General features: G+C 36.6%; 1 protein-coding gene across 2 annotated transcripts in view; it reads right to left on the bottom strand.

Annotated features, from left to right (window-relative positions):
• HYDIN (HYDIN axonemal central pair apparatus protein) overlaps positions 1–14,937 on the bottom strand; it is a 354,255-nt gene that overhangs the window by 289,665 nt on the left and 49,653 nt on the right. For both annotated transcript variants that reach the window (XM_060129934.1, XM_060129933.1), the window contains exon 7: positions 3,575–3,776. In XM_060129934.1, the coding sequence (XP_059985917.1) occupies positions 3,575–3,776 (202 nt within the window). The remainder of the gene's footprint in view (positions 1–3,574; positions 3,777–14,937) is intronic.

Below are 14,937 nucleotides of genomic sequence, written 5' to 3'. Positions count from 1 at the left end.
GGTCCTCTTCCTGTTTATCAGGTACCACTCAAGTCTTCAGATTCTTTTATGATTAGGAAAGGGAAGGGCTCCCCAACCACAACTGAGATTAAGTTGGAGCCTGGGTGGCAGGCTCAAAGCTCAAATAAAACTGATTTATTTAGAGAAACATGTCATTTCCAACACTGGAATGTTTTGGAACACATCTATGCTGATCACTTTGTGGGGGGGCTCCACTGAGGATTCTACAGTTCTTCCACAGAGCAGATCTAGAATTAGAGCAGTTGCTATTGAGACAATGGTCATAACCTTGATGGAGAAATAGGGAGCAGAAATCCTCAAACGCCCATGCCAAGTCTCTGAATATAATAAACTGTGATGAAAATGAGGATGAAAGAATCTTGTAGGATGTTTTATAATCCTTCAGGCCAAGACAGAAGAAGTAAGGAGGAAAGAATTCAGCACCAGTTTTTGAAGAGATTAATTTCTGCAACTCTCAGAAAAGTATCAGGAGAGACCTAAAAGATGATTTTTAAAGGTTCTTATATCTGATTCCTAAGGTTTAAAAAAAATGGAAAAAAATTTTAAGCCCAGAACTTCTTCCTAGGGGAAATAACATCTTCATTGTCAGGGTCTGGAGCCTGAGATTAGCCCAAGGCCCCCAAATCTGGACATGTGTCCTAAAGTTTGTACCAACGTGTTTTGGTAGGAAAGAGGAAGTCATCCTTCCTAGAATGGAAAGTATAAACTGCCAGAAAGGAATAGGACTCAGTAGGGCTGAAATTCCCCCACTGGGAGAAGAGACGTCCAAGTCTTTGCTCAGGAACATCATCAAGATGCTGGAGAACAAGAAACCATGATGGCTGGAATAGGGTCTTGAGGACATCCATAATACTAAAGCAATTAGAATTCTTGAAACCACCAAGGAGCAACTTTCAGCCCCTGTAGCTGAATGCCTTGGGACGAGTTTTAAGCCATGTTATAACTGGAAAGCAGTGGGCAGGCTCTTGAGTCTCACTTAAAAATATACACTGAAGTTTTAAAATCTTAGGTCATTTGGGTGCTGCAAAGGGAAACTTTAATCTCTCAAAGTATACATGAGCCCATTTAGATCATCTCTGTTCCAAGTTCAGGACAAATGTGGACCTTTCGCTCTGCACATTAACTACAGAGGCTGCTGAGGGAAGAGGAGAAAAGGAAGAGGTTGCTCACCATTAGGAGCAGGAGAGTCAAACATTAAAAAGATTATTCCAGGGATTCCTGCACTGGCCTTGCTGGGGAGCTCAAGAGAGAGTTTATACCATTAGCTAAAGAGCTCACTGCTGCTTCCCAGGGATGAGCAAACCTTTGCCCACAAGAAAGCAATCCAAGAACATTCTGCTTTATCTGCCACTGTTGTGAGCCTAAGAGACAACCTAAGGGTTTGTGAGAGGGAGGAGGAGAGGGCCTACACCCACAGCAAGAGCACAGCCACCCACCAAAGGGGCAGCTATCCAAAGACAGGAACCAAATGTTCAGTAAAGAGCAAACCTCTTTCTTTGCTTTGCTTTCTGAGAGGATGGGTGTTTCATGGCTAGTTGCATCCAGGACAAGAATCCATGGCTAATAATATGAAACTTGTGGCATGCTTGGGAATGTATCCAGAAACAAGAGAGGCATGGGAGAGAAGACACACCTGGTCAAATAAGAGATTAGGCATCTGGCCCTAAGAGAGGGGTAGGGAGAGGGCATGGAACAGAATATTCAATAGACTCTTCACTTAGATCAACCAATCCAGTTTGCAGGAACATGAGTTATGTCGCCGTGTGTCACCCACACACAGCAAGGTATTCTTATTTAGCCATCTGAAGTCACTCTTCAACTTCATTGTTTAAGGGAGGGGCATGATCCAAGATGATAAAATTGGGCTTCCAATTATGGTTATGAAAGTGCTCTTCAATATTGTTCCCTTGCTACAAAAAAACTGCTAGGGGAACTAATAGAAAGAGCAAAAGAGACAGTGAAAGAAAGACAATGCAAGAGAAAAGGAAGAATAAGACTCAAGGATAATATTAGAGATAGAGCCATGAGTGTTGGAGGAGGTGAAGTGGGGGGGGGGCGAAAGTCCATCCACGTGTGTTTGAAATTATATTCTCTATACCTTAAGCATTTCTGATAGCAACTGGTTTGAATTTTTCCTGAGTTTCACTGTTGATATTAACTTCTGTAAATATTTTTTGGACATAGGCATGGCATCAATCACGTGCTATACATTTGGTCAAACACAAAGACATAGTTGAAATTAAAGCTGGCTTTCCCTCTGATAGTATATACTCATTCTCCCCAAAAAATTATGCCCACAGCACAAGTAGGATATTGAAACACTACTTTTATTGCTGTTTCTTTATTTGTACCTGCTCTCCTATCTTATCTTTAAACATGCCTGGACCATTCTGATTGTTGGTACATACATGTCAGCTGAAGAATCAGGACAGATGAAACCGTGGATGAGTAGTCTCCTCTTGCCTTTTTAAACTACTGGTATCTATACCATGAGGCAAAATGAAGTTTTTAGGCAGGAAAGGCTTTTCTTTTCTCACTTTTTAAAGATGGCACAGGGGCAATCTGGTGATTAAAGCTCATTGTCTGAATGATAAAGCTTCTGGTCCACTGTGTCCTATCACTGTCACAGCTCCTTCTGATTCAATTATGGACAGCACACTGGGGGATTTCTGCCTGGTTTCCCTAGACCTAAGACTTTTATTTTTATCACATACTAACTTGGTTTTAAACAAAGCTTTGAAGCTTCCCAGGGCTAATCTTTAATGAAAATGGAGAGGCAAATTAAAAAGGCTGAAATAAATTCCAATGAAAGCAGCAAAAGAGCTAATTCAGGGAGGATGGAAGAAGATAAAATTGCAAATGGAATTACAGTAATCAAGGACAGATTCAGTAAAAAGAAATATTCAAAATTTAACAGTGATGAGATTAATTAAAACAGTTTGGTTTTCCATTTTATTAATTTTCTCCACTGCCTGAAGTATCATTTGAAAAAGCGGTAGATTAAAGATAGCAACAAGAAATCACTATTAAATTATATGGTTAGCAGGGATTGAGAATGCTACTAAAACTGAAAATATAAAAGCCATTAAATCTAAGCCCTCTTTTTCCCCATTCTTCATATTTCTGAAAGTACCTTTTCACTGAAGAAAAAAAATAAAAAGGCCACACTGATCCCAATCCAAAAGAGATTATTTTTAGAATCCCTATGAAAACTGATCGATCTAGTTAGGGTTATGAAAAGAAATAAAGACATATAGATTAGTTTTGAGAGAATAGTGAAGAATGATGTATTTGGTCTTTAAAATCCAGGAGTTTAGCTACTGATAAATTAAAACTGGGATAAGATTAACTGAGGATGGACAATGTTGTGTTCCACATAGCTCAGCTCCGGTTCTTTAAATGAAAAAGGGAGCATTGTACACGGGACCCAAGTTATAATAAATTTGACACTGAGTGAGTTAGAAACCACAAAAGTCACAGAATTTTCATAACTAAGTTTCATGTTCCCCCAAATTATATAGATAGCGTATAGATAGTGATTTTTCTTACAAACCTATACTTTTCTCGGTCTTCCTCTTCCTGTGTAGCAAATATCTTCCACTGGAAATGGGCAATGATGTTACTGCGGTTGTGAATAGTTAGAGTTCGCTGATTGGCCAGAGATAGGTAAGTTTTCTCAAGGATCAAGGAATTCTTGTCCAGCCTTATGTTCATGTCTATAGCAGCTCCATACATAGATATAAACACTTTTTCACCTAGAAATTAACAAAGTATAAATACACTTTGAGATTTATTCTAGAACTATGCTACTAGGCTATTTTTCCCCCAAGGTGACATTAGGGAATATATAGCACAAGCATTAGACATTTCATACTACCCCCACCCCCCCCACATCAGTCAGAGATCAGACATGATCAGAAACCTGAAATGTTATGTTTGGTACAGTTATAGAGAAAAACTATCTTGCTTGGTTATTGTAAAAAATACATAAAATATGAATTGTTGTGGTGAGTGCTACCAGTCTTTTTCTTCTTTGTAGTAGTTTAAAATCCGACAACCTGACCATGGGGGCACCTGAGTTGTAGAATTATAACCATTAGCCTCATCTTTATTGCAAGCATGAGCTGGATTTCTTAAATTAACTGCACCCAGTACATCTGGGAAGAGCTGCTCAGCATGAGAGGATCTAAGTCCAAACAAAGGGGATCAGGAAGGAAGCATTAATAACTTCATTAATAGAAAACCAAATATTTAAAATGAACCACATCCCTAGGGAGGGCGGATGGGAGATGCTAAAGGGAGGGGATATAGGGATATATGCATAGATATAGCTGATTCACTTTGTTATACAGCAGAAACTAACACAACATTGTAAAGCAATTATACTCCAAAAAAGATGTTAAAAATAATAATAATAAATAACAGTTTAAACTCAAAGGAAAAAAAAGGGAACCACATTCCTAAACAACAGCAATTAAAACAAAACAACACTATCTCTGGATAGTGGTTACAAAGAAAGAAAAACACAGAAAGACAAAAGTTATGTTTAAATTTTTAAATGTTAAGAACACCTTTGTTCAGCATAGTAATTTAAGGCCTTGACTTCATTCAGGATGCACCAATTGCCTTGATTCTAGGTATATAAATGAGGCCCCTGGGACTTCCAAGAAGACACAAAGCTACAAACTATATTCTATCTGATCTCTGCAATGTCACAGCAGGTGCCTCAGTCTGACGTCAAAGTAGAAAAAGGAAATACTTAAATATCATCAATGTTCTGTTGATCTGTGCTGTTACCATTTTAATCAGAACCAGAAAGCCTAATCACTTGGACTTTATTTTTTAGCAAATATTTCTGCTACATTCATGACTATATGAACTGAGCACCACTTAGTAAATTGATAACCCTTTATACGGTACAAATGTTTTCTAGGCCCAATCACTTTGAACACAGCAACATCTTCCCCAAAGTTTAAATAAAAAGTAAGTATCTAGGGGACTTCCTGGTGGTGCAGTGGTTAGGAATCCACCTGCCAATGCAGAGGACACAGGTTCAAGCCCTGGTCTGGGAAGATCCCTCATGCCATGGAGCAACTAAGCCCGTGCACCGCAACTACTGAGCCTGAGCTCTAGAGCCTGCGAGCCACAACTACTGAGCCCATGTGCCACAACTACTGAAGCCCGCATGCCTAGAGCCTGTGCTCCGCAACAAGAGAAGCCACCGCAATGAGAAGCCTGCGCGCAGCAATGAAGAATAGGCCCCGCTTTCCGCAACTAGAGAAAGCCCGTGCCCAGCAATGAAAACCCAATGCAGCCAATAAATAAATAAATATATATTTTTAAAAAGTAAGTATCTAGGCATTTTAAATTTTTATTAAAAAATATGTACATGAAGTAAAAACTTTAAGTACTATAAGAGCATACACCATGAAAAGAAAACATCTTCCTCTCCTTCACTCAATCCCAGGCCTGCTTTTTAGAGTTAAGAATTGTTAATATTTTCATGTACTTCCTTCCCAAATAAAGGTATGCACTCTTGTCAACTTTTAAGCTTTCTGATGAGTTAAATTTAAGTCTGATGAGTGAAAACTTGCTGCTTTAATTTGCATACTCTTTTTTTTTTTTTTTTATAAATTTATTTATTTATTTTTGCTGTGTTGGGTCTTCGTTTCTGTGCGAGGGCTTTCTCTAGTTGCGGAGAGCGGGGTCCATTCTTCATCGCAGTGCGCGGGTCTCTCACTATCGCGGCCTCTCTTGTTGCGGAGCACAGGCTCCAGACGCGCAGGCTCAGTAGTTGTGGCACACGGGCCTAGTTGCTCCGCAGCATGTGGGATCTTCCCGCACCAGGGCTCGAACCCGTGTCCCCTGCTTTGGCAGGCAGATTCTCAACCACTGCGCCACCAGGGAAGTCCCCTGCATACTCTTAATTATAGATGATGTTAAACATTTTTTCATGTATTAATTGATTTTATACACACACACATGTGTGTGTGTTATATCGTTCTTTGATCATTCATCAAAGAAGCTATCATTCGTGTGGGGTCAAGAGAGAGAGAAATCAAAGCCCTAAGCCTACCAACCAAAGGGGGAGGTTAAGGCAAAAAAAGGGATGTCCCCACAATAAGCTGATCCTCAAAGGACTGTGCCCTCAAAATGAGGGTAAATGGGAAGTAGACTAGTCCTAGTTCAGAGTTAAATATTATGCTGGCATCTAAGTCTTTCAGAGAACTTTGCGCCTTGAATTTGGTGGTCATGGACTAGTTTTGCCTTCAGAAACCTGGAAGAAGGAACCCACTTCTCTTTGGAGTAAGGTACCTCCATCCAAAGTTTCAAATTGTTCAACATTTTTTTTAAAAAGCCAAACATAACCAGGCATGCAAAGAAACAAAACTCCATATGCTAGAACCTGCATATACAAGAAAAATAGAAGCAGACCCACAAAGAATCAGATACTAGAACCAACTATGCTTAGTAGTTTAAAGAAACAAAGGATGCACTTGAAGCTCTATCCAAGGAATAGGAAATTTTAAAAAGATCTAGAAAATCTGAAAAAGAGCTACACTCTAGGCTCTAATAGAAATAAAACAACTTAAATTTTTAAAAACTCTAAGAATATACTCAATAAGATAATGTTATCAATTTTCTGAAAAAATAGTGAAATGGTTCAGAAAATACAAAAGTCAATATGAAGAATTAAAAATAAATGGAAATGCAAAATGAATGGGTAAAAGATGAGGCAGATTAAGTGAGAAGGTGTAGAAGTGTTTAACTGAAAGCTCAGAAGAAAAGGAAAGAGATAATGAAGCAAAGACAATATTTCAAGAGATGATGGTTAAGAGTTTTCTAGGATTGATTAACGACATCAGTTTACAATTCAAAAAGTGCAATGAACATCAACTGGGATAAATTAAAAGAAATTCATACATAAACATATTGCAGTGAAACTAAAGAAAATCAAAGACAAAGAGAAAATACTAAAAGCAGCGAGAGGGAAAAAGATTATCTCAGAGGACCCATGGTTAGGATTACAGCTAATTTTTCAACTGAAATAATGGAAACTAAAAAAACAATAGGATGGCTTCTTCAAAATGATGAAGGGGAAAACAATGCCAACAAAGAATTCTATAGTTTTTCAGCATTTTTTGGTCTACAAATGTCTTTGTTTTGTCTTCACTTTTAAAGGATATTTTCAATGCGTAAAGGATTCTTAATTAGCCTTTTTTCTTTTCAGCACTTGCATAATGCCATTTTACTATAATCTGGCTTCCATAATTTCAGCTGACAAGTTTGCCATCAGTATTATTAGTGTTCCTTTTAAGGTAATGTGTTTTTCTTTCTCTAGCTACTTTTATGATATTCCCTTTGCTTTGGTTTTCAGCAGTATTTGTATCACTAAGGGTTTGCTGCGCTTTGTTTAATTAAATGGATTTGTTAATTAATGGATTTGTTAATCCATTAAACCATGGATTAATGTCATTCATCATTTTTGGAAAATTCTCAGCCATTATCTCTTAAATATCTTTGTACCCCATTCTTTACCCTATTTCTAGGACTCGAATTACATATATGCTGACCTTTTGACTGTGTCCCACATGGCTTTTTCTGTTTTGTTTCTCCCTACCGCATCTCATCCCCATTCTTCTTTGTTTTTCTCTGTGCTTCAGTTTGGGCATTTCCTGTTGACCTGTCTTCAGGTTCACTAATCCTGTCTTCTGCTCTGTCTACTCTACTGGTAAACTAACATGATTATTTTTTAATTTCCAATATTGTATTTTCAGTATAACATTGTTATCAAAACCTGACAAAGATAAAATAAATAGGCCAAGATATAGGCCGATTACACTTACAGATATTAATGTAAAATCCTAAATAAAAAATTAGCAATCATAATTCATGAGCACATTAAAAGAATGAGACTTCACAATCAAGTGGATGTTATTTCAGGAATGTGAAGATGGCTCACTATTAGAAACCCTACTGATATAGAATATATCTAAGAAGAAAAAATATATGATCTTCTCCATTGATGCTGAAAAGGAATTTGACAAAATTCAAAATATATTTTTTAATTTAAAAACTCAATAAAATAGGAACTGATAGAATTAAAACATAGTATAAGTAATTAAGACAGCATAAAGAGACAGATCAATGGAATAGAATAAAAAGTCAAAAAAGACCCAAATACACATTGGAATTCATTATATTATAAAGGCAGCATCTTGAATCACTGGTGTATTGACAAACTTTGTTTTTTAAAAAAGTGCTATTGGAACAACTTGGTAACCATACGGAAAAACATACCTCACATTTAACATCAGATAAAGCCAAGTGAATAAAATATTTAAATGTTTAATATGAAACTACAAAAGTAGAAGAGTACACAGAAAAACTTCTTCATTGCTTTCAGGGGGAAAGTTTTCTAACTGTGGCTCAAAATCCAGATCCCTCCTAAAAAATTAAGAAATTTGATTACATAAAAATGAAAACAGAAATTCTGCATGGCACAAAAAGTCATAAGCAAAAACAAAAGAAAACTAGGTAAAATACTTAATTCATATCTTAGACATGGAGACTAAATCACCCATTACATAAATAGCTCTTAGAAATCAGTAAGACAATCCAATAGAAGAATGGGATAGAGTTGCAAAAAAAGAAACATAAAGGCCCCTTATATGTACTAAAAGATGCTCAATTTGAGCATCAACTCATAATAAAAGAAATACAACTAAAGATGTATTTACATACCATTTCTCCCCATCAGACTGTAAAACAAAAGTTTTAGATCATAATTTATAGTCAAGAATGTGGGGAGAAGGCATTCTTATACACCCTGTGGGAATGCAAAATGGTATTATTCTTCCCCAGTCCATGGAGTGAATTTGGTGGCACGGATCAAAATATCTATCAAAATTATAAAACTATCCTATGGCCCACTTCTAGGAATTTATCCTATAGATAAGTCAGAACAAGATGAAGGGTATTCATTACAGCATTGTTCTTAATAACAAGAGAGTGGAAAAGGCCAGAGCACTCATCAAGAGAAGGCTGGTTACATAATCTGTGCTACACCTAGAAGCAGAATACTGTGCAGGTATAAAAAAGTACCCAGTAATATGGAAAGATCCCCAATATATATGATTAAGTGTAAAAAGCAAGGTTTAGAACAATTTACATAGTATTTTATTTTTGTGTAAGGTGGGAAAGTAAGAATATACATTCACGTTTGCATCTATTTGTATAAAAGCACTGGAAAAGTATACAAGAAAGCAATAAAATGAAAGAAGGGTCAGGTGAATGAGGTAGGATGGAAATAGCACCTTTCAATATATACCTTTAAAATACTGCTTTAATTTTTGACCATATGATTACATTACTCATCCAAAACTGTAATGTTAAAAGGACTATAGGGCATCCAGAAAACATGTAAAGGTGCTAGATAGCACTAGTAATGAGAGAAATGAAATAAAAATAGAATAAAATACCATTTCATAACCATCAGATTAACCAATATCAAAGCGTTTGACAATGCTGTTTTGGCAGTATATTGGCAAGCACATAGAAAAACAAGAATTTTCATATACTACTGATGGAAATACAGATTGGTACAACCACTTGACCAATCAATTTAGTATCCAGTAAAGCTCAAGATACATTTGCCTTATAACTCAGCAATTTCACTTCTAGCTATTTATCCCTAAGAACAATCTCACACAGCTACACAGGACATACACAAAGACACTCACTGCAGCATAGTGTGTAATTGCAAAAAACTAGGAACATCCTAATATTTAATAGGAGAATAGATAAATTACAGTATTTTCATATGCTGGAGCGTGTCGCATTAGTTAAAATGAATCACAGCTATATATCCACGTGTTAAAATCCTTAAAACATAATGTTGAATGAAAAAGTCAAGATGGGAAATGGTATATACAGTATAATACCATTTATGTGAAGTTTAAAACTATTCAAGACAATGGTATGTATTGTTTATGGATAAGTAAATATGTAGGAATGGCATTAAAATGCACCCAGTACAGCTCCCCTGAGGATTAATACATGGGAGTTAAATCAGGAAAGAATAACAAAGCGACTCCAAATCTATAATCAATTTAGTTATCCATAAAATAAAACATCTGAAAGAAACATATATAGCAAAATGTTGAGATGTGTTAAAATACAATGGTTGTTGATTACCTTATTTCTGTGCTTTTGCACATATTTGAAATATTTCATTGTTTAAAAAACTAATCAAGGGGCTTCCCTGGTGGCGCAGTGGTTGAGAGTCCGCCTGCCGATGCAGGGGATGTGGGTTCGTGCCCCGTTCCGGGAGGATCCCACGTGCCGCGGAGCAGCTGGGCCTGTGAGCCATGGCCGCTGAGCCTGCGCGTCCGGAGCTTGTGCTCCGCAGCGGGAGAGGCCGCGACAGTGAGAGGCCCGCATACCGCAAAAAAAAAAAAAAAAAAAAACTAATCAAGGAAAAGGATTCAAGAGCTTAACTTATTTCATAAAAATCTAGGGGTCAGAGAGACTAATGTCATCAATTTGAGTTGCACACTGCAAAACGTTCCTTCCCAGAAATATAACAAGAGCCACTGTCTTCTTTTCAAGAACCATTTAATATTGATTTTTTCACTACTATCTTCCAAAAGTCATCAGGTCACAAAGTGAAGGAAGCAATAACTCTTGTCTTCCCCCATAGCTGTGGAAGAACTTGCTTTTCACACCCACTTTCATGAAGACAATCTTAAATAGGGTCCCTCTCCGCCGCTACTTAGACGACTGATAGGTTGGAAAGGGTATTATGCCTGCGAGAATGGATGAATTTGCTGTGCCTCATCATTAGTATTTTCTGTGCCCTTGAAGTGCCAGTTACCACTATAGTTTCTTTTCAGTTTCTGAGGTTGAATTCTGCAGTCCCTGTAGATGAGGTTAGCCACAGTCATTTATTATGTTTTAATAAAGACACATTTTGTGGAAGGTCTCATTACTTCTTGCAAGTTTTGCTACTATCAGTCAAGCAAAAACCAATATGAACAAAACTAATTTTACCCAGAAAATGTGAAGCTAGCTATATACACAATACATTTCATACTGTGGTTTCAGTTATTTTCAGACAACGGAGGACACAGTAAATAAAATATATGAGTAGAGCCACAGATTCTCTAGGGAACTGGCAAGTTGATGGAAAGAGTGTTTCTCCTCTCCTGGTCACAGCAGGGTCAAATTCACCACTCAAGTGAATTGCTGAATCAAACTTCTTTGGAAGTGCTCCTTCTCTAAAGGGTTCAGGAAACAAATTAAGCAACTTGACTGGGCTTAGCCAGCACACCAGTGGCAATGCCAAAATCGGTATTCTTAATCTGCACAGAAAGCAGTTTAGGATTATAGAAAGCATGCTGGCCTCAGAGGGGGCCAAAGACCTGTACTTCGGTGTATAGTCATTTAAGCCTCTGGGCCTCAGTTTACTCACCTCTAAAATGAAGGGAGTTACAGAGATGGGCTCTAATGTCCCTTTAAGTACTAACACCTAATAACTTGAGAGTCTTCCCTTGTTATGTAATTTTCGAAAACATTCCACTTCCCTAAACAATCTCTGACCATCAGTATATCTTCTGCCATTCCCTAACCTAAACTGTTGAATAAGAGACAAAGGAAAGAAAACTAGGTCAAGGAATATTAGCATTGGCTCTAAAGCCATTTTAAAAACATTTGGGTCTTTTACGACAACTATGTTTTGCTAGATTTTATAATTATAATGGCACATGTTTGTAATTCATTATAATAATCGCACAATTGACACAAAGCTCATACAGGTAAGTTTGCACGGGTATATTCAGATACATATTATTTAACAGTTTCAACTGCAAGATATCATATCATGCTCAATTACTATATTATATTTTGGTACTTGTTTATTAGCCTTTAGGAGGAAAAAAAGAATTTCTTCACGGTTTATTAGAGTAAAATATATAATTGACCATAAAGCTGCTCTGTGAAGTACTAATATTATGATTGCTTGTATATTTAATAACAATACATCATCACATCTTTGGGGAAAAGAGCCTATTTGCCAACTTCTGATCCATGAATTGAAATATCTCCCCTTCAGTAAGAGACCTAATACTTTAAAAAAAATACTGAATAAGTACATTAGCTCTATTTCCTAATTATACCAGTAGCTAATGTCACTTCTAAGTGACAGCAACTTCACCTGGTATTAAAGAAAAAACACTGCTATGCTCCTACTTCTAGTGCTCATTTAAGTAACCGAAATTTCAGTAAGACTGTCTTTTTTTAAAGCCTATTCTAAATATTAATATTTGCTTGAATTCTTAGATTACATAAAGTTTCTCAATACCCGGTTGAAAAGTGTAAAACTTAAGCAACTAACCATTTATTTATCTCCTAATAGTCAATATTTTCACCTCTCAGTTTTAATGAAATGATAGAACTAATTTACTCGCTCTGATTTTGTTTTAGTTTGGTTTTTGTTTTGTTTCACTGTTAATCAATGTAGCCTTGAGAAATTGTATCCTTAATCTCCTCTGGACAGATTAGTTTGTAAAAGGTACCAAGTTACTTCAGCTTTTTCTCTGAAAGTTTTAGACTATAACAAAAAGGTAACTAAATCATTCCTGGGGTAAAATCGATTGCTTGAATAAGCTTGATTTTACTACAGAAGGGCATACACAGGAGGAAAGGAGGGGAGAGTTCTGGTTTAGGAAAATGCTAATGAGTAAAGTATTAGATATTGGTGAAATTTACACTTGACCTCCTTAATTACTAGAGCACTGGTTCAAACTCTGGTTGTCAAGAAAGCAAAATCTCCCAGCTGCATTTAATCAAGAATATATCCAGTGGAGGACCAGCAATGGAAGGGCATAAACACAACTGTTAGAAATGTGATTGAGTACTTCCTGTTGAGGAGTATCAATGTTCCTCCTTCTGGAACATTGAAGAAGTATGAAGAAAAACCGATGCTAAATTTCCCTCCTCAAATCAATTCATACTTCAAACAGCTGCAGAAATTTCAGTAAGATGCTTATTTAGTGAAATGAGAAGCCAATGGTCAAGGCTGCTTGGAAAAGCTCTGTGATTAACTGGGTTTAGGTAGTCATTAATGTTTTTCACTAATAAAAGGTTATAGGTCCTGGTCATTGATAAGGCACAATAAAGATGAAAGCATATCCTTATCAGCAGTTCATTTCATGTAAGGAAAATGCTACAAGACAGTTTACCTCTATCTGCAATCTTTAGAAAATGACTTTATTCATAAATCAAATTTGACACCAGCACCTCAGGGTATGGAAATCAACTTTTCCATGCATGATTAAATTTTAATACACAAATACTCATTTCCTTTAGCACAGGACTATAAATGTAAGTATGGGTGTCAATCCAAATATTTCCATAAAAGTAAAATCCAGATTGAGGGCCACTGGGAGAACGTGGCTGCATTTCAAAGTCAACAGATTAAGGGAGTAAAAATGCACAGGTAGTAATACAAGAGATTAGGGAGATGATCCACTATAGAGGAAAAAGCACTACACGTGAGTTGAGAGTCTGAGTGTGGGTTCTTTTTTTTTTCTTTTAATTTACTTTTTTGGCTACGTTGGGTCTTTGTTGCTGTACATGGGCTTTCTCTAGTTGTGGCAAGCAGGGGCTACTCTTCGTTGTGGTGTGCGGGCTTCTCATTGCAGTGGCTTCTCTTGTTGCACAGCACAGGCTCTAGGTGCGCAGGCTCAGTAGTTGTGGCGCAAGGGCTTAGCTGCTCCATGGCATGTGGGATCTTCCTGGACCAGGGATCAAACCCGTATCCCCTGCATTGGCAGGCGGATTCTTAACCACTGCGCCACCAGGGAAGTCCCTGAGCGTGGGTTCTAACTGTGCTTCTGACTAGTTATATGAGTCATGGGCAAACCACTTAATCTCTTAGGGCTTCAGTTTTACACATGCAAACAAATCTAAGGACTAGATTATCACTGAAGTCTTCTTTCAAGTGTTGATTCTATTGATCCATGGGCAATCTAAGCCTGTTGGTCTCAAAACTCAACCAAGTAAAATATTTTGACATTATACCCCCAACATATATAAACTTGTTTGTTTATAAATTATACCCATATACTAGAATAGTCACATGTCAATTGCATTAAAAATACAACCAAAAATATTAAAAGGATGATGATAATATTTTAAAGATAATTTATTTGATATATTTACCAATTTACCAACAATTAATTATTTTAGTGAGAGCTAAAACATTGACTAACCTTCATTCTTTTTTAAACTCCTGGTTTAAAATGTTGTGATATAGTCATCTGAAAAAGGTAATTCTAAGGCCACAAATTTTTCCAATACTTCATTTTAGGGGCTGACATAAACAAAAAATGATACCTCACAAAGACATGGAGATCCAGATGGAAGAAATATATCACTGACTGAGTTTATTAAGTCATATTTTTTCACTTTCATCCACTAGTAACACTAATAACACAAAGGTCTTTGTTGAAATTCAGCTAATAATTTTTCCATAAAGGTAACAGTTACTTCACAGTCAAACAGAAGATTCAAACTCAAATATATCAGAAATTGCATTCAACATAAAAGGACTGAAGAGTACTATTAAAAGACAAAGATTCTCAGACTGGATTAAAAAACAACCTGGTGATACTCCCAAGTGTCACACGTTAAATATGAGGACACCGAAAAGTTGAAATAAAGAGGATGAATAGAATATACTACGTACACACCAATCAAAAGAAAGCTGCTGTACTAAACAAATATCAGATCAAGCAGTCTTTGATGTCAGAAATCTTATAAATGATTGAGAAACATTTCATAATGATAAAATAGTTAATTCAACAGTAAGTTATAACAAACCTAAATGTATATACACCAAGCATCATAGCCTCA

The sequence above is a fragment of the Lagenorhynchus albirostris genome, chromosome 19 (assembly GCF_949774975.1).
Source record: "Lagenorhynchus albirostris chromosome 19, mLagAlb1.1, whole genome shotgun sequence".
In the NCBI taxonomy this organism is placed as follows: Eukaryota; Metazoa; Chordata; class Mammalia; order Artiodactyla; family Delphinidae; genus Lagenorhynchus; species Lagenorhynchus albirostris.
This window is presented reverse-complemented; position numbering and strand designations above follow the sequence as displayed.